Source organism: Poecilia reticulata, chromosome 16 (assembly GCF_904066995.2).
Source record: "Poecilia reticulata chromosome 16, P_reticulata-male-v2, whole genome shotgun sequence".
NCBI classification, from domain to species: domain Eukaryota; kingdom Metazoa; phylum Chordata; class Actinopteri; order Cyprinodontiformes; family Poeciliidae; genus Poecilia; species Poecilia reticulata.
This window is the reverse complement of record NC_088845.1, coordinates 15,547,226-15,568,161: the sequence shown is the minus strand read 5'-3', so window position 1 is coordinate 15,568,161 and position 20,936 is coordinate 15,547,226. Positions and strand designations below refer to the sequence as shown.

The window sequence follows — 20,936 nt, the reverse complement described above, 5'->3', positions numbered from 1 at the left end:
GTGATCGCAGCAGCGGTTCTATCTTCAAGTTGTTAGCAGAAATTCCTCTGTAGACATTTATAACAGACTGATTAATATCATCAGTCGTTCTAATATTTGTCAGCCAGAGTTTTTCTGCAGTTTGCACCTGAATACATCAAGTAATGATTATATTTGGCTCCACCTATCTACTGTCTAACCCTGATCACAACTGAATACAATCAAGGAATGACTGGCCCAGTCAAAGTACAGGCATAAATCCATCTGAGAATTTGTGGCAAGTATCTCATAGTTAATGTTCACAGCTGCTCTGCAAATGAACTTCCTTGGTTTGAACAGTTTTCCAGAAGAATGAGCGGACGAAGGGAAGGAGAATGGGATTCCGAATACAACAAAATAGAACGCATTTTTCAGATTTCTTTTTGTAAAACACTTAAAAAGCATTCGAAATTTTCTTTCCACTTTACAATTGTGCATCACTTAGAAATTAATGCAAATAAATAAGATAATTACACAATACCTTAATGCAAAACAAGTACATTTTATTCAAAGAGTTACTCAAATAAATGTATCAGAGTCAACATAAATAGTTACTACCCACCTCTTCAAAAACCCCAGCAAATATTTCTGGCAGTAATGTGTAATGTGATAAAATAAGGAATGTGAATATTTTTAGCATGGTCCTATTAATATTTGAGCCATTTTTAACACAAAGCTGAGTGAAGCCGCTAACATTGATCAACCTGCTTAACTTTGTGTTTCCTCAACATCACTAAATCATTTAGATCAGTGGTTCTTAACCCCAAGGGTTCGATGAGTCGGTCTCAGGGGTTCGGCGGAGCCTCTGCCACCATCACTTGCTGCAGAGGATCAAGTTACATTGCTTAGCCAATCAGAGCTGCGGAGGAGCCCTGATTGAAGGAGCTCTTCTCAGCATGGATTTGAACTTTTGTCTTTAATTACTGTTTTCGGGGTTGCTACTGCCTCTAGTGGCGTGGGGGTGGTAACACAACTAATATAATTACATTCCTAAATCAGAATACCGCAAAGTCTTTATTTATTATTAATTTTTCATTCTCTTAACAATGTAGAGCTAATTAAAATAACCTAAACAAGACCTTAAAGAGGTTCCAGTTTCTCTCGATGGCCAACCTGTTGAAACTGTGGCAAATTTTAAATACCTTGGGTCATTCCAGGACAGTCAGCTCAACTTTGCTGAAAACACTGACTATATTTTGAAGAACTGTTCTCAGAGACTCTACCTTTTAAGAAGATTTAGTGATCACCCAACTAGAGTCTAGTTGGGTCACCCGTATGTCTTGAATTTGGGGGGGGGAAAAAATATTTTATTTATCACTACAGGAGGGTTCAGTGAATGCGCATATGAAACCTGTTGGGTTCGGTACCTCAAAAAAGGTTAAGAACCACTGATTTAGATATTAAGATATTTTCATGTGGTTTTATAATGAACATCATTTTCTGTCAAAAGTAGTGTCATATATAATTAGAAGGAGGCTGTGCAGGGAGTGCGTTTGAAACATCCTGTTCCAGGAAGCACACGTGCTCATCTTACTTGCATTTCATTGGACATTGCTGCATTTCTTCCTACACATTTTCTCCTAAATTAAAGTGTTTTGGAGAACATTATCTTTAGCTCAACCTGAAAATAAAACTCTCCTCCGGTCTTGACAGTTGACAATTAGCCAGTTAAAGCTGCGTTAATTGTAGCCCTGCGCGGTAGGACGTTAAATGTGTCGGAAAATAAAGAGGCTTTCTAAATACATTTGACCTTGTGTGCAATTTTGCAGCCTCCTGGTTCATCTGCAGAGGCTTCCTCAGTCTCACTCTGTTATTTGAACAGGACTGGATCATTGGATTATTGGACTGTGCCCCAGGTCCTCCTGCACTTTCCCACTAAAACACACATTTACCTCGTTCAGACCAATCAGAGGGGGATTCCACTTGGTTTAGGGGGGAAACTGGATACGTTCAGCGTTTCTCATCCATCTCTGTTCCTGCTTTTCTCACAGAATTCAGTTTCTTCCACCTACTTTGTACTTGCAGATTTACTTTCTGGTATCCTCATTGAGCGTGAAATTTTCTTCTCTGTCTTGTGTCCAGATTTGCTCACCAGGGGACTCATAGCTAGAAACATATGTATGTTCAGCTAAACAAAAAAAAAAAAAAACCACAGTTCAAGATGTGACAAAGTCTGTCTGTTGTTCAGCTCTAAACTTTAAGAAAAACAAAATCTGTGGGGATTTTGTTGCTTTAATGAAGGTAATTTGGATTTATGTTTTGAGTTTTTTGGGTAATTTGAGTGCAAAATGTGATCAGAGAAAAAAAAAGCACAAGTAAGCTTCAGCTTAGGGTAAGATTCTTGGAAATACTCAAGTTTTTAATAACTTTTTAGAATATTTTTGTTAATTTATATTAGTTTTTTGGTTGTCCTGGGGTTGCTTTTTGTGTCTTCTTGTTGCACTGCTGATGTAAAATTAAGATAAAGTCAGTATGAGATTCCTGTGTAGTCACAACACTACCTCAATAACTAAACAATAATTTAAAAAAAATAAGGATAGGATGATGAAATCGGTAAAGTAACTGCATTATTCTTACTGCAGCAAAAGAAATCTGAAATATTAATTAATAAAGTTATAATAATTTAGTATTATAACGTATTTAGTTAAGTGCTACTCGCTTTAAAATCCCCTCACATTAATTGGTCTTCATGCCCAGAGACTCCATCACTGTTTTTACTTTCTGTATAATCATATATTTTTAGGCTATGATGTTTATTGTACAAGGTCATATCACTACATGTATCCTACTCTTCATCAGCCTGAACATGCAATTGGAAAAACTTATCCATTCCTCTTCAACTTTACTGCCTGTTATTAACTCCAGCAGATTATTGCAGATTTCTGTAAACACAGTGTGGCCGGCTGTTTAACACACACGACACCTGATACCTGGAGCTCTGTCGGTTTTCACACTGATACCAAAAGTATTATGTCCTTGCAGAGCCGCTGTCAATCTCCAGCAAACTGTGAAACCATAAGCGTGTTCTTAGTGTGTTTTCTCTATCTAAAGGTTGCATTAAGTCATTTCTGAACATGTGTGTTTAACATTTGGCAGCATCTGTGACCAGTTCCCTTACTAGAGATGAATCCCCTTTAGCCTTTCCTCTGCTCCCTTTGCAGTCACGTGTCAACTGCAAGACATTCCGCATCAGATAAGATTTATGAATTGTCTGATTGCTCACACATGTCTTATTTATTGTATGTCCTTCCTTCCATGTGTTCTTTCTGAAAATCCAAGCTTCTTTGAAATTATTTGCTCGGCCGCCATGTGTACTTAACGCCAACATTGCTGTGAAACGCTTCTGGGTTTTATTACGTCGCACAAACCGCTGTTTTAAATTTGGTCTCCACTAACCGTTTTTGACGATTTCATCTTTTGCCTTTCGATTCATTCATTCGCCCATATAAGCTATAAAAAGCTGCTCTCAGTTTTCCACACACTTTTACAACAGGCGCATAAGGACATGCAAGCTTCCTGTGACGTTCTACCCTTGTTCTCGCAGAGCAGCACTGTCGTTTGTCTTGCTCTGTCCTTTCTTCTCTGCATCCATTTACACTGGCTTTATACATGACATCGTGCCAGAGGCAGCTTTTTGGCCACTAATTGTCATGACAACTGGTGGCAAACATACATCAACCAAAACCAAGTCCAGATTTCCTGAACCACAAACTCAGCTTTGGGTGCTACTGCTGCTGGATGTGAACAGTTGTCGCTGGAAAGAACGGGAACGAACTGAACCCGATGCCACAGTCTTCTTTATTCTACGGTACCGACACAAAGATGCCATTTAAACCACGCCAAACGTTGGTTCCCAAACGTTTTCAGACATCCTGAAGGACTTTCAAAGTTTTTCTTTAGCCTAAAGGATTGTTTGAACTCATTTTCAGTCCAGAATTAAGATGATTTTTTGTGTTTGTCTGTGTGTGCACACAAAACACAACCATTAATGTGTCTTTAGGGAGTTTGTTACAGGTTTCTTTTATTCTGCTAAATATTTGGGAGATATGAAAGATAGTGTAGGTAAAGCAGATGTAAAACTGTATTTAGTACCAACATGGGGATTTTCAAAGAAAGCAAAGCAGATGACCAACTGAAGGATGATGAATCTCTCTGGCCTTTTGCTAGATTTGATCCTATTTCACAAAGAAATGACTTCCAGATTCTTGGAGGAATACCTGGACCCAGATCAAGGTGTTGCTGGAGTTCCTGACTAAACTTGACTTCTCATACCTGTTTGTTTACTGTCTGCATCTTAATGTCAGTTGTAAATCCCTAGTGAGCTGTATGGACGTTTTTTTTTTGTTTTGTTTTTTAAACTAATATTTATGTGTATAAGCTTGCAAATCTGCATTATCTACTGGGTGCAGAATTCTACTAGTCAAAAAAAATCTTTGTTTGTTTAACAATCCCAGTGTTTTTAACCTTTTTATTGGGACATTCGCACAGAAAGACAAACTACTCAGCATGTAGCAGGTTTATGTCTGTCACAGAGCCTCCTCTGCACTTAGAAAGATAGTTATACAGAAAGCAGCTAGAACAGCAGTCATTCAATTGTACGATGCTCAAAGCAGAGAGGAAATTTATGCAACAGGACAACAATGTTTTGGCTGCTAACAAGTAACTGCAATATGTCATGCACCCAATTAGCGACGCATGACATAAAATCAGAGAATAAACATGCTAATGCGAGCTTAACTACGCAGCAAACTGCTCCAAACAAACAAAATCTCTAATCAGAGGAAGAAATTAGCTTAAATAAGACGGGAAAGTACGTCTTACAAAGCCTTCTCACAAAGTATTCTTAGGACAAAATATTTGTCGCTGCTGGGAAAGACTGAGGTTACAGCGCTGTGAAAGTCTTTGGGTGGGCTGAGATATCCAGATCAGGACAACCATACCAAAGCTGTTCTTGTGATGTCTGTCTCACACATTTGACATTTTCCTGTGTCTGCTTTTCATCTTGTGAATCATACTGTCATGATCAAGAACAAGAACTGGGCCAAAATTAGGTCAAAACAGTCAAAGTCCAAACAACAACTGTGAAAAACCTTCATAAATCCTGGAGAACAAAATGACCAAACCACTAAATAAGATTACAAGAAAACCTGGCCTGGCTCATTGCAGGAGGCACAGCTGGTTAAAACATTTGCATAATTCTGTACAAGACTCCCAGTCCCCGTTTTCCACTTCATTATCCTGCAACCCTAGTTTAGAAAACATCCCGCAGTGACGTGTCTTCGTGAACATCTCAGCTCTCTTCACCTGACTCATTATGTTTTCCCGTCCTCCACCTCTCTTCACCAGATTTTCTCTCCATTATGTCGATTATGTTTTATTCCCATCTCTGTCACATTCTCCTGGGGAGCCGTGGGTGGATGATGAGTGGGGAGCGGGAATGAAAGTCAGCAAAATAACAAGCAGATAGCAAGAGAAGCACACACACACACACACACACACACCTGTGTTTGACATCTCAGTAAAGCATAACAGACATGGGAGTCCTGCTGTCCACATCAGGGGCAACTCTGCTAAAACCATTAACATTACACACATACTCAGTCACCTACATGCTCCAGAATGACACAAAGAGGCAGGAACACCATCATTGCAGCTACACAAGCTACTGTAGAGGGCGATGCAAATGTTCAAAGCGAAGAAAGCACTTTGGCTTGTTCATGCTGGATTGAAACGGCTAATGTGGCTAAATGAGATAAGCTAAATTTGACTACTGGTGTTTTTCTTAAAATATGTACTTGTTTCTGCAATGTCTTTTGGGTATTTCTAGGCCCACAGCACGTAGCTATAATTACTCAACGGCTTCCTGCGAATGCCAACGTTTTAATCTTACAGGTTAACGTCACAAAACCCTCAGCACTTGCCGCATCGAGAGGATTAGCTCTTTGTAAAGTTAGCAAAAACAAAAGAAAAATCAGCCTGTTGATCTTACTCTGCTTCATGGAAGCGTGGCGCAATACAGCAGCTCACCCACCACTTATCAGAATCACAATCGCACACTTCTCGAGGCAGACAACAATGGGCTTTTTCTTCACGTTCTTTCTGCTGAGCAGGAACACTTCAATGAGGTGTGCTAGACTGCCCCGCTACAGCAGTCGCGAGCAGCGGAGGGCGGCTGACGTTCACGCTTCACGGTGAAAACGAACACGCCACAAGACCCTCATTACAGGAACTTCAGACTTCACGTCTCAGAGATGGGAGCTGCTGATATGACTGGAGAGGTCGTGTCTCGCGGCGGCTCGGGTCAGTCAGTTGTAAGAGGGGATGAAACTGCAACATTTTTGGACAAATGTAAATCCTTGCAGCTATAATGTCTTGAATATAGTCCTCCGGGGCCGGTGTCCTGCAACTTTTAGACGTTTCAACACACCTGAATCAAATAATCAGGTAATTAGCAGGACTGTGGAGAACCTGACTGCATCCTGAGAAGGTGATTCAGCTATTTGATTCAGTGTTGGACCAAGGACACGTCTCAAAGTTGCAGGGCGAAATAAATTATGTCCCAAAGATTAAACTCTGAACCAGAAACAATTCGATGGCTGGCGTTCACTTCCTTGCATGTTTGATCTATCGGACACATGGAGAGTGTCCAGGTGTTTTTCTGCACATGCCTGCTCTCCTCCATGAACAACCATGTGAGGAATGTCTGCTTGGTGGTTCACTGGCACAGAAAAGAAAGATCAGAGGATCTCTGGGAGGGATGTGTGACACTGATATTGGCACGGGTTGTCTATTAATGAGGTTAATGGCCATCAGTACGGTCAGCCTCTTATCTTCTCTTTACAAACTTCAGTTCCAGATGTTATGAAGCACTGAGCAGAAATTGATTTGGTGACCCAATTCAGCCATCGTAGCGCCACCAACAACTCTTTAAACGATTCACGATTGTTGCATTTTTCATTAAACATGAAGAATTTCGTTGCCATCAAGTAATTTGTGACTTTTGTTAACTAGCTGTTCTTCAAAAAGCAGCAATGTGTCTTAGAAAGTAACTGTTATTTCCCTGACTTGCTGGAGGCTGATGTTTAGGCTTTCAACACAGACACAGCAGAGTCACAAAAGAGGCTCCAAATTTTATTGTCTGTGACTGCAGACAACAATAGAGATTCCTAATGGAATCCACCAGAGATCAGAGGAAGTTCAGTTATAGCTGCTGCTGGGTGTTGATGTGTCAGACACTGAGTGGCACCGAGTGTCTGACACATCAACACCCAGCAGCAGCTATAGCTGAGCTTCCTCTGATCACATCAGCAGTCCAGGAGTTGTTTTCTTTCCACCAGCAACCAAGTACTTTTCAGTGACTTGGTTTTAAGTCAGTTTTCCATCATTATTTTTAACACACAATCCTTTGGTAAGCTAGTTGTAGCGTCGCACACTGAGCTCACGTCACGGCAGCTAAATGTTCATTTACATGCAGTACCCCGTGGACCACCAGTGGCCTGGGTACCACGGTTTGAGAAAGACTGAGCTAAAGGTTATGAAGCTGCTCTGACTTTGGACTTGAGTGGAAACTTCCTGCTGGACGTCCAGCAGCTCTGATTTTGTGCCTCTCCTCTCTTCCTCTAGAACTTGTTATATCCAGAATAGATCCAAATGTATTTACAGCTGAAAAGAGGTTATTTGGACCCCAGAGCAAACAACTGCTCTTTTTCCTCCTCAGTAAAACTCTTCTTGCATCAGCTCGGATTCAGGAGCGAAATTTAATTTATACCCCAAAAATATGTGCGGTAGTTTATAGAGTCTGACTCCCACTGCAGTCATAACATCCGTCCTAAAATTCTCAAAACGACTTTTTCCTTCCACTCAACTTTCAATTTATATTATTCTCTAATAGCACCTTCATCATTTACATTTTGTGGTTTACTCACCTGGAGGTTAATAAATATATCAGTCACAACACACGAATCTTTTTCGAATAATCACGTGTCATGATTTCTTGAATAAATTACTGAAATATTTAAATGATGATACCCTAGTTTACTAAAAGGCGCTGGCAGCTTCAATAAATCATCATTTAGTGGAACATCCTCAAGTAAATTCTTTAGAAATATTAAAATCGTAATTATGTCACAAAACCCCAGAGAGAAACTCTTACCTTTCAGAAGGAGAATAAACTCCAGGCACAACAGGTATTTGCGCAGCTCCATTTATAAGCCCGAATGAAAGCAGTCCCTTTAGTCCGGTTTTTTTTCTACTTCTTCCTCCTCTTTTTCCTCTTCTGTTTACAAAGCGGTCTCCCCGGAGCTGCTGCAGCGCTTCTGTATCCACCACATACTCAGCTTTCTCTTTCCACTGGAGATGCGTTAAATCCACTCACAATGCTCCGCATGTTAGCGCCAAATTTCGACTCAGGTTCATTTGCAGACTAATTATCGGGTTGTTAAAGGTAGATATATGAAGATATTCTTGTTTGTGATTTTTGCTTTTGTCTTAGTTGTAATATTTCAAGTCTGGAGGGAAAAAAAGGAAGAAGAAAAAAAAGAAAGAAAGATTGAGCGAGTGCACCTGTCCCGTCCGACTAAACTTCAGAGTCGCTGAGCCTTAACAAATGTGCAACACCTTCATCGATCAATCAGCGGCGGTGAGCGTCATCCCTCCGGACCCCGCAGCGCGTCTTTGAAGACCGAATAGTTCCAGCTCAAACTTGGAGCAGAACCGATGCGTCTGCTTCTCCCGATGGCTTCCTACCCATGATCCACTCTCGCTGTTCAGTCCCGCGGGGCCGGAGTCCGCATGAATGTGTGTCTTTCGGGTTTCCCTGCTGGAAATGAAAGAGCGCATTTATTCTCACGCCTCCCGTCGCTCCATCCGTCCACATACATCCACTCCTCTCTGAGCGCCTGGTTCTGGTTCTGGTTTCTACTGACAAACTTTCAGCCTACACACACACACACACAGACATCTCTCTCTCTCTCTCTCTCTCTCTCTCTCTCTCTCTCTCTCTCTTCCTCTCTCCTTCTTTCCCACTCGCTGTTTTCGAGAGCTCATCTTATTCCTCTGACTAATTGGTTCCGTTTGTTTTGGTTTTATTATTAAAGGCATGACATTTGTCCAAAATCAAGTTCCTGCCCATATAAAGTTTATAGAGGCTTGATAGTGAAAAACACATGATATTTTACCAACTCAAAGAAAGTTCTATTCCGTTCCGTGTTGTCTTAAAGAAATAAAAAGCGACAGAGTGGGAATGAATGCGGGAACTGTTTTTTTTTTTTATTATTCTGACTTGAAAGCAACATTTTATGATCAGCAGAAATATATGAATGTTGTTACCTCTAGCAGTCCGTTTCCTGCTGAAAAATGACAACAAACTAGATTCATGGACTTCTTGTCGCTTTTATAAAAAATAAATACAAACTGGACATGTGGCTTTGTGGCATATATAAAGGCTGTGAGCGATGACCACCACAGGAGCATGAGGCATACATTTAGGACATCCACTCCAATAGCCCGATATACATATTGTATGTTAGTGTATTTGCTTGGACTATAGAGTCAAATAAACGATTTCCTGAAAGATTTCAGTGTTAATGGTTTTATATGCAGTCATAATGAAATGAGCTATTTTGATTTCCGTCTGCCTTTAATACATGGTCTTATCTTATAGTTTAAGTCAGGAAAGGACGCTGGTCCTTCAGGTCTGAACTGTGACAACCATAGTCACCATAACATCTGGCCATTTGCTTTCTAAAACTCAAATTTTCTGCTTGCATAAGTTTGGCCATTTTCTTTTGCTTCTATCACTCCCTTGGTGGCAGCCTTTAACAGATAAGTCTGTTTTTATTGCATTTGTATTTTGGTTCCAGATTGATTCAAAGGATGAATCTGAGTGTTTCCTTGATCCTCGTGGCACTCTGTCCCGCATGTTCAGATGTTTTTTTTTCTTCTTTAACACACCTGATTCACATGATTGCATTTCAGCAGAAGCCTGTTAATTAGCTATGAATTAAAATCAGGTGTGCTGAAGGAGGGAAACACCTAAAACTTGCAGGCCAGCAGTGTGCCTCTGGGGACCAGGGTTGGGAAATGCTGCAGCCACAGTGCCAGAAGAGACATCTGGCCAAAGTTGACCTTTAGACAGCTTGGTAAAGTTTTCCCTCATCAGCTGAGCTGAGAGAGAAGAGTGAGAAAGAAGCTGAATGGTTCTGAGAAAGTGGTGAGACAACAGCGAGTTTCAGGCCACATAAGTCATCTTATGTTTCTGTGGCATTTTCCAAGATGACAGATCAAAGGTGGCTCACTTTGAGTTCATTCCTCCTTTTTCTTGGCAAACATTTCCCCTCAGAGCCACAGCTTAACTCGAGGTTCCATTTAAATCCAGATGTGTTTAAAAACTTCTAACACATGATGGGTATTTAATTATCAAGGAAATGATAAACATTTATTATAGGCTATTCATGTGACAAAGTGTCCTGACATTTCTGACGGCTCCCGTGAGTATTGTATCCAGTTGTTTTGCTGCTCCTGTAGAGCGTATCTCATCCTGTGTTACAGCGCCATCTGCAGGGTAAGAAAATGCATTGAATAGTAAAAAAAAAAAATACGTGAAAAGTTAAGATGTGCACACAACTTTAACACTTAATGGAATTGGGAAAACTATAAATGTATTTTCCCCTGAATATAAATTTTTTTACAGTATTGATTATTAAACTTGACGTTTAATGTTGATTAAAAAAAAATCAATGCATTATAAACTTTTCATGAAATTTAACTGTTATGGATTCATATACGAATGTAACTTCTTCAGTTTTCTCTTCAGAAATAAAAGAGAGCCTCCTTTAAATAAAATTACGGATTTTATGAAGCGTCTGCATCAGATATTTTAATCGCCTGACCATCCTGCCTAACATGGTTGAGTCTGCAAAAATAATTTTCCTTAAGAAGTCATGAATGATGGAACTGTAAGAGTCTTAAAAGTCTTTTCTAATGTAGTCCATGCAACTTGAAGTTTTGTCAGCGTGCACAAGACGTTTGAACAGCAGGGGGCAGTGTTGCGTCGTTTACAATCTGCTATTGAAAAGGTTTGAAGCAGTTTCTGTCCTTTATTACAGTGATATTGGTTTCCTTTGAATTTTCAAGTCTTTAGTATATATAAAGTATAAGTTCTGATTAGGTTTGTACAAACCACTGTCATGGTTTGTCAATAGGATGTGTTGCTGTGATGGAAACGTATATTGACACACTAAATCATCTAAAAACAAAATACAGTTGTGTTTTATTCATATTTCTTCAGATGTTCTTTGGTAATCAATTTGTTTTACATGTTGCCATCAGCTGAACGTGCTTACTACTTATTTTCTGCTGTGACACACACTTCTTTTGAATATTGATGACATAGTTAATTCATTTTAATTAAATACATTCAACTTTTACCTTGTAATTTCTCACAATATTGTTTTGTGTATATAATATTGTATATAATTGTTCTTTTAAAGGTGTTTTATAGTTGGATTCAAAATCCGAACAAAAACTCTGTGGTTGGGTGAGACATTTTTGGAAAAGTCCATTCAGTGCTTAAGGTTAAAAAAAAAAGGACTTTCTCAAAACGAAAAGATAAAAAGCGAATCTCCTCTACAAAACATTTCAGCTCATAACCACTTGATGGTGCTGTGTTGTAACTGATGTATCTAATAATCCAGGAGTAAGAAGCATGACTTCTTTACTAACCTGCTGGGATTGTTCACTTGTTGAAGATTTCACAGATCATCCAAAGCTAATTAATCTTCTGCATGTCGATGCAGCACTCATGATGATCAGCTGATCTTGGATTCATGAAATGTTGAATTTGTTCTTTCACATTCAGACAATTATTAATAAATGGGCTCTTTTCTTCTCTCCCCATCTTGCCGTTGAACCTCTCTTGGACTCGTGTGGATGGATGTCCGCCAGCAGCCAGGCGGAGAGTGCGACGGGGTCAGCAGAGCAGACTAGTGAAGTGACGGCAACATTTAATTTACGAGTCCAGTAGGAGAAAAGATGACGATTATTGGGAAACTGACCTCCGTCTCACCACCATCCCTCCAACGTTAAGTGTTTAATCCACATTGATCTCCATCAGCATCCCTGTCGGTTTTGCCTTTGTCTTCTTCTTGTGTCTACATCCTTGCTCTGCTCCTGCTCCTTTTCATAGTATTTAGTTTTTATTCCCCAAATAAAGACTTAAATCATCAGGTGGCACAAAAAGGGTTTTATTTTTTCAGGGACACACCTTTGCATTTTTGGCACAAGACGACTGTTGCTCTGCATGTTGAGGTGTTCACACGCAACCAAAGACACTCACTGTAAACACACATTCGTAGATCTCTGCAGCGAGATGCAACCCTGGTAAGAGTGCACACACACACACACACACACACACACACACACACACACACACACACACACACACACACTCTCTCTCTCTCTGTGTAACAGCACAACAAGGACCCCTTTGAGGTCCGGTATGAAATGAGCTTTTGCAGAGTTGCACTGATGTAATAAAACGGCTTGCATCAGTTCAGACTTGATAACCTTAACAGCATTTACAAACCATAACGAGGTTAAATATTAAGATGAAATTGGGTATTATGATTCTAGTCTGAAATGTCTGCTGAATGTACTTGTATTAGTTTGCATATGTGTAGTATATTTTACTGGTAAGATAATAAATCAACAGGAAGCATAAATTATATATTTGTAAATTTGTGGTGGGGATGTAGTAGAGGAGTGTGTCTTATTGTATCTGTTCGGTAGAGCAGCTGTGATGTGTGGGTATGTAAGAAGAAAAGCCTGTTTTCCTTTTTTCCATGAAGTGATCCTGAGCTGTCAGTCACACAGGAAAGTTTTTACAGGAACTATGCCAGCATTTTACACCTCTCGGTCTTATAATGAATATTTGTTTTTTCAACAGTGCGTTTAACCTGTTTTTCTTTTCCCATGAGGGTTTATGAACTTTCTTGAGAAAATACAAGCTCTTGTTTTTGCCAGTCTCTGTGCAGCAGCTTTGGTGGAAATTTGCATGTACTCGCATGCTTTACAGTCAGTTATGTGTGCAGTCATTTAGGTGTTGGCTCTGTGGGATTCTTCCTCCTCCTCTCATTCCCAAACCTCAGACCTCTGCAACCAGTCAAGTGACACCAAGACGCAGCATGGCTTGGTCTGTCAAAGGCAAAGTTCAGATTGTGTAAAGTGAGGATTTTCAGACTAAGTATGAGTTTTAATCGTCTTACCTGCATCAGACAGAATCGGGGATAAAGTTTCTTGGAGAAGTCAAGCAGATGGCGCATCTCTTATTTAAATACCATTTAATAAATAAAGACTCTATTTTGTAACTTTAATTTCCCTTTGGGATCCACTATTTGGATTTGAATTCCCCCAACGCTATATAATCAGTTTTTTCTTCCCAAACAAAGTGTTCCCGGACCTGTGGTTGGATCTGAGGGTTTTCTGCGTATGCGTTCTGTCACAGCAACTCGTACTGATTCTGCTGGAGGTTTCTTCCAGTTAAGAGGGAGTATTTCCTCTCCACTGTCACATGCTTAGTCAGGATGAGGGATTTCTATACGGCTCAGAGCAATCAGCTGTGCTTCCTTGGTTGGAAAATCTTTACTCTTTGGGGTTACATGGTTATTTAAATGTAATTGCATTGTTATTGGGAGTAAATGTGCAAGTAACTTAGTCTTCAAGATTTGGTTGAATGTGTATAAATCTGATTAATTTGATGCTATATTCCATAAAACAGGATACGAGTTGGACATGGCTTTTTTAACCTAAGCCACATTTGCCTCAGTTTAGCACACAGAAGACAGTTTATGGTGGAACAAGCTCCACTGACGTTTATGAAGTATTCCCAGTCTGCATAGCTTAAACCTTAAACTGAACAGACAAAACTGTTAAAACTGTTTTGTTCTTTTTCTTTTATTATATTAACATACAGAACAGGAATGCTAAGCTACATTTAAAAGTGGTGGCAGCTTGATGGGATTTTTTTTTTTGTTCATAAACTTTGTGCAGCCAGGTCTTTTAAGACTTTTTTAGTTTTTCAGTATTTCCTGTGGCAGTGTTTTCAGTGTTTTAAAAGCTGAATCTGAATCTTACTTTTAAGGGAAGATGGCGTAGACCAAAACCTCTGTGCATGCTTAACCAGCAATGAAATGCTTTATGTTTGAGTTGTCTTGCACACGGAAATTAGCTCTTAAATTGAGCCTCTTTGGAGTAACTGGGGCATTTCTTCTTTTTATTTTTCTAAATCACTCAAACTGATTTGCATGATACTGATCATCACACCCAAAGATGTACTTGGTGTACTAATTTAGAAATGTATTGAGCTGAATGAAAATATTAGGAATGTCATAATTAATTCATTTTTCCAAAACTGTGGTGGTGCAGGATTTATTTATTGCCTAAAAATGATGCAATGCAAGAAACAAGCGCATAAAATGTGGGTCTTCATCAAGATATCTAATCTGAATGACACTGAGGCTCAGTTTGTTTGCTATGGCTCTTTATTTTTAGTATAAAGGCTTCATGATGCAAACTGAATACTTTTAAAATTCCTGTGGCTCCATGAACCGTGTCCTAACAATCAGTTCCTTTGTTAGCAGCTAACTAGTCTTTATAAGAACCAATAATACTCTTAAAGTAAATGACTTTTTGGCAGAGTTCAGGTTTTGTGTTTAGGTTGCTCAAAGCACATTGTGTAATTCCTAAAAAGCCATTTATCAGCAATAGCTGGTATGGAGTTGAGATGTAGGGCATGTCAAAACTGATGCTCATTGAATTGATAATGAGTTAAAACAAAGCCTCTGTTTAAATGTAGAAAACCTTCAGGAAGACTCTTTACTCGCTGGAGTGGTCCTTCATGTCCTCAAATGAACAGGGAGCGCTTAAGAAAAAAGATTTTCAAGTTAAATTTCTGCTGTGAAGCACCACAGTGGATTCATCAAACATTGGGCTTTCATTTCATTGCACATGACATGAAGAGCATAATTATTAGCCCTCATTTGAAGCAACATTCCACGAATTTCACCTTAGCTGGCAGACAAATGGGCATAAAGACTCTTGGCTGCAATGAAAAGCTTCTATAATTTGCGATCCTTGCCACAGGGGAGCTAAAAGTGCTCACAAGCTGTTGCATGTCTTGCTTCAAATGCCGAATGATGGAAATTGAAGCAAGTGTCATTACCTAATAATCTTAAATAATACATTTATTTATTCACAGGTTGTTTTTTCTTCTTGACAACCGTTTTATCTCATTCAGCATCATAAAATTCCCAAATAAAACTGTGTCTTTTTTGGTTGCTTGTCAGTTTTGCCCTCTTTAGACTTTCAAACTTTTTAATTATTTACTGACTTCCTTTATCCAAAGTGTGGTTTTGTGGTTCATGACAGAGATTTTTTTGCACAAAGTCGTTTCCAAGACCAAGAAAATGAGACAGGTTTTACACATCTAACAAACAACAGAACCTCCTGAAACTCCACATCCAATCGATGGTACCCAATTTATAGACTGTGTAAATATATTTCACACCATTTTGCTCACTGTGAAGAAATTGTTGGTTAACCTTACTTTATGAATAGGCTAAATGTCAGATTTCTGTCAACGTCCCAGATTCTAGCGAGTAAATAATAAACAAGTTTGACCTTTTGACCTCATGGTCAGGCTGAAGGTGAGCTTGAAATCAACTAACAAACCAGTTTTTAGGAGACACTTTCCTCGGACAGTGGTGCAGGAAGAATCTGCATCAGTCAAAAAGACAACGATTTTCATCTGGGACAATCCTTCATCACGTGCATCCGAGTTTTGTCCTGCTGGACAAAAAGTTGATCAACAACAGATCAAGAAACCGTCCATGAATGGACAGCTGATCACTGTTATTGAAAAGAAGCCAGGCTAAGTTATTGACAAATTTTATTTTTTTTTTATGTCAGAAACTTTTATTAGAAACTTTGGAGTTGTTTACAATTCTTATTTGAAGAAATGAATATAAGAAAGTCGGATCAGAAAATGTGTTTCTCATTTAGTTGCATAGTAATTCTGCACAATGAATGGTGCCAAATAATTGTCCACATATATTCTGTTTAGAAAGCAAAAACCTCACTTTTACTTGCTCAATCAATCTAATTTGAGGTTAATTAAAATTTTGTATAAGTTGAGAGCATCGTATTTTGTGAGCAATAAAAATAATCCTTGTTCAATAGTTGTGCACAAATGTCGTTCTCGTGTTTCTTCTGACTGGAAGTAACATGAAAGTTTGGCTGCGGTCCAGCTGGAGTCCTGACCCGAGTCTGGCGGAGCGTCTGTGGAGGGAGCTAAAGTAACCAGCTCTTACCTTGGAGGGAAAGTGCTGAATCTAATCAAACGCCCAAGAAACAGTAATGTGCCAGATGCTCTTTGAAAGCAAAATATAAAGTTAATGGTAGTTTGACTATCTAAGCCTGATGAATTGCCCGTTCACTCTCCCTTTTCAGCTTCGCCCACGCTTTCTCTCTGTCTTTCCTTCAAACTCCATCCTCCAGCTCTGCTGCTATCCCCAGAGTTAAATGTTCAGAGTCTGTAATCAGATTTGTCATTACCTCTTCACTATTACAAAGAGCTCATTCAATCGGCTCGGCCTGTAAACTGAGGGTTGGCTATCTGCACAGCAGAAGAGGGAGATGTGTGCTTCTGCTGAACTGCTGATATCAGTTTGGAGATTCCCCTCAGAAGAGCTCACAAAGACGACATGTTTGAATGAAACTTAGCCTCCTCTGTGCCTGATTGAGAGATTTATCTTTCATTACAGACAGTAGACTTTAAAGGAAGCAATAACTCACCCCTCTTTTTGGGCTACAAATTAATCTCTCTTTTGCTCTCATCTCTGTTCCACTTTTATTTTACTTTCCACTTGTGAAACGTTACTTTGCGCAGATGTCAAAGCGATGGAACGGACTCGGGGAAACACGGTGCTCATTTCCAGATATCTTTTCAAGACCTTTTCTGCATGCCTTCCACACTCTCTCATGTCTTTCCTGTGGCCCATTAGACAGTAAAAAAATGGAAACTCTGAGAATACTGTGGCTCAAATAAAATATTAATTGTTGCATCTAAATGCAAGCTTGCAAGTTTCCGATGGACCAGAACAACATTAGTAATGGCTTTCCTGTCTTTGAAGTGTGAGTAACAGCACAGATTATTTAAATGTGTTGAACTTGTTGAACTTCTTCCCATTCTGTCACACTACAACCACAGCAGAAATGCATTTTACTGGGATTTTAAGAGACATTTTTAAAAACTCTGAATCAACAGACCCATGCAATGGATTCACTCAAATAAAAAAACACCAGAAAGGAAAAAAAAAAAAAGTTTATTTAGTTTTTTCCCCCATTGGTTTTAATGGAAGGCAGCCATGTTGGTTTAGAAGTTAGGGTTGGTTTTTAACAACCAATAGGTTGTGTGTATGTCGTGTGTATGTCCAACCTGTTACCTAAACTGGACCTAATTTATGAATAATTGAATGTATAGCCACAATAATAAAAGTTCAAAGTGTGTTTTACAAACAAAGATGGTATTACTTGAATTACTTGGGTGTTGCTTGTATTTAAAAAGAGTCATTTTTAGGTTTAGATTGACAAATATTGTTGTGTTAGTCAAAGCCCAGACTTTAATCTAATCACAAATATGTAAAAATAAACTTGAAACTGTTATTTTGTAAATAAAAAAGATGAGCAAAAACTCTACAGACACATACCCAAAAGAGCTTGTAACTACAGTGAAACATGATTCTTAAATCGGGGGGGTGTGAATACATATGCACTTCACTTTTTTAATTTTTTTATTTGTGGAAATAATTAGCTTTAATTTGTGTTTGTGCATCATGTCTGTAACGTGAGAAAGATATTCAAACAGAGTTTAATATTGTAATTATACTATTGCATGACACGTATAATCTGCACATGCCTTTATCAAGGCACTGTGTGATGTCGCCATCATCTTGTACAAACAGATGTTTTACAAGAAGCCAAAGGGTTTCCTGGGTGGTCTGATTGTCTTCGCCGTTGGAGACTGGAGTGCTTTCCGTCCGGCGGTGTTGCGTTTCCGTTCGAGCGGTTGTGTGCGTATTTGTGAATGAATCCCCTCCACGAGAGACAGTGCGCCGTTTGAAGGTTTGCCCAGCCTATAAAAGGCACGGCTGTGAGGACGTGGTGGGAATGCGCCGCCTCTCCATCCATCAATCTTTCTCCTCCTCCGAGGAGGAGGCCTCTCATTTCTTTACAATCCAAGCCAGAATTCACTTGACCCTTAACCCGATAGTCGCTTCAAACAGATTGCAAATCACTTGCCTGGACTTTTGTGACACACACTCAGGAAAAGTCAAGTATGCAGAAAGGCGCACACATCTCAGCCTCCTCTCCGCTCGTAAGTCATTGGACACAGAGCGGCGTGAGTCAGCCTGTGGCCCCTGGGCACCTAAACTAACCTGCTCTACCACAAACATCATTGCATTAGTGTTGGGTTCCTTAGATATCCTAAAGTTACCTTGTTAGACATGTTGAAACGGTGTTGAATTTCCACTTAACATTGAGGAATGAAGTGCGCCATTCATTTTTGGCTTTAGGGAAATCTAATATGAATCTTTCAAAGATGTTTTCTGCTTCTCATTACTTTTTTGGAATAAATCCTTGTGTCTTTGAGGTGTTTCTGCAGCTTTTTTTTTTTTTTTTGTTCTTGAGGCAGTTTGGCTGCATGCCTTTTGGGTGAGACACAATGAGCTGCGCGTACAGTGTAATTTTTTTTAAGCCGTTCATGTGAATGTGTGAGTTTTCTTTCACAGGGGCCTTGTTGAGGCTGGGCGTTTTGAAGTGGGCCAGACAGCTGTATTTTACTGCCCCAGGGGGTAATAAACAGCGAGGGAGGGGTAGTTATTTACCTCTTTTATTAGAGCAGGAGGTAGACTTTATTGGGGTCACACTGTAACACAAAGCTGCAGGGCAAGATGAGATACTCAGAAAAGGTTTTATCAACACCAAATTCCTCTCCCAGGAATTCATCTACATCCAGTTTTTATTTTCCACCTTTGTGAAAACCCGATGCCATCCGTCTTTTCTTCCCATCATTACTCCCTCATCGTTTCCAGGACCCTTCACGGCCTGCTACTTGTTAGGCACATCTGCTGTCAATCGGCCATACTTCGTAATCCAAGTGGCATTTCCTGCCACAGGAGACGTGCCCACTGACCTGCACCCTGACCGTTTAATGATCAGTCGGGAGGCTCGCAGTCCGACTCGCACGCTGACCCGTATTTGTCCTGTAATCCCCCCAAAAGTTGCCAAAACAACAGCTGCGCCGTAGGCAAGGATTTCCAGCGGGATTACGCTGAGCATGACAGGATCGATACCGCTCGTGTGTATGTCCAGCTATATGTACAGATGGGTGGCAAATTAAAAGGAGGAAGCTGAACCTTTGACCTCTTCCGAGTGATTGAGGGATTATCGAAGCGTTTGGTCCACAGCCGTTAGGAACGAGGGGTCACTGACAGGTCTGATGAGGTTAGAAATAGGAGAAATCAGACGGACACCGATAGTTGTTCTCCCCACAAAAAATAACCAAATTATGTCCTATTTTTGAAGAATGGAAACCTTTCTGTTCATATGTCAGACTTTTAAATGAATCAAGTCTTCAACTGTGTTTGAAGCATTGCTTGCCAAGTTTGTGCACACAAGCAAGGAATTTGATTTTAGTTCAAAAGTTTAAATACATGTAAAAACGGAAAAATAAAAAACTATTGTATCTGTTTTGAGAAAGACCAGATAGAATTTAGCAAATATTTATGGGATTCTGTCTGTTCTGCAAACAGTGCTCTGTAGTGCCGACCCAGAGGTAAAACTTAACTAAAAAGTTTGTGTCCAGGATGTGTGGGGTCTGCAAGGATTTTAATCACCCTGTTCCTAAACCTGTGTAAGGTCAGCCTTGATGATCCTTTCTGCAAATTGTATTCAGGGATTCACCTATTGTTGGTGGATTGTTCTGTAGAACATAACTCCAAATTAAATATGGAAAATTGACTATTTGCACATTGTTTTTGCAGAGTACATCCTATAAAAAGCAGCTTTGGAAGCTGAAATACTTTGGTGCAATGTTACTTGACATGCTGGCGTTAGCAGCAAATTCAGGAGCAACACTCATTTTCCTTTGTGCTAATTGGCTGTATGTCCACAGGAGAGAGCAAAAACAGAGTATTAGTTTCTGTGGTAGCGCCAAGATGATTTCCATTGTGCCTACTAATGTTTATTAAGGTATTGCTCTGAGTTTGAGCTATTAAAATAGGCAGTTATTAGATTTTTTTAGAGGGGGTTTAAAGTGTTTGTGGATTCTAGATATTCATTGGTTACTGTGGTGCCTAAACCCTGCAAATACACTCAAACTTTGACACAGTTTCACTTTACAATCACATCTTTCCATGTATTTTATGGAGCCTGCAGCTTTAAGCCTGCAGGCTCCACAGCCTCGTGACTCTTTGGGTTCCTTCTGTGGTTCTTATTAAAAAACTTTGGCCCAAAAAATGTACAGATGACCAATGTTTTTATAGGTCTTTAAAAAAGAATTAGCGTTGAAATTATCTCAATGTTTACATTTTATAGATCAAACGATAGATAGGGACAGACTATTTCCTTTTGGCTGCTAAAAACGCATTTTTAAATTTATGTCAACACAATGGCTCATCATTTAAGGAAAACTTCTGAAGTCTGAAGAGTCCATTGTTCAAAGTTAAGTACACTAGCAACATCTAATAACAAAGCTATCCTAAAATGCTAGGTTAGTGGGAGAAAAAATAGTGAAACAAAAAAAAAATCTTGGCAAATAAAACAGTAAAAGATTTTCTGGCTCTGTAGCAGCAAAACAATGA

General features: G+C 39.5%; 1 protein-coding gene across 2 annotated transcripts in view; it reads right to left on the bottom strand.

Moving 5' to 3' along the window:
* Positions 1-8,956, bottom strand: part of itga10 (integrin, alpha 10) — a 34,186-nt gene extending 25,230 nt beyond the window's left edge. The window contains exons 1-2 of one of the 2 annotated variants that reach the window (XM_008432750.3): positions 8,635-8,956; positions 8,171-8,525 (exon numbers count right to left, since the gene is read on the bottom strand). In XM_008432750.3, coding sequence (XP_008430972.1) covers positions 8,171-8,222 — 52 coding nt within the window. In that variant the 5' untranslated portion in view covers positions 8,223-8,525; positions 8,635-8,956. Of the gene's footprint in view, positions 1-8,170 lie in introns of both variants that reach the window. The other variant, XM_081597226.1, reaches the window with a different exon arrangement.
* Positions 8,957-20,936: the final 11,980 nt, after the last annotated feature.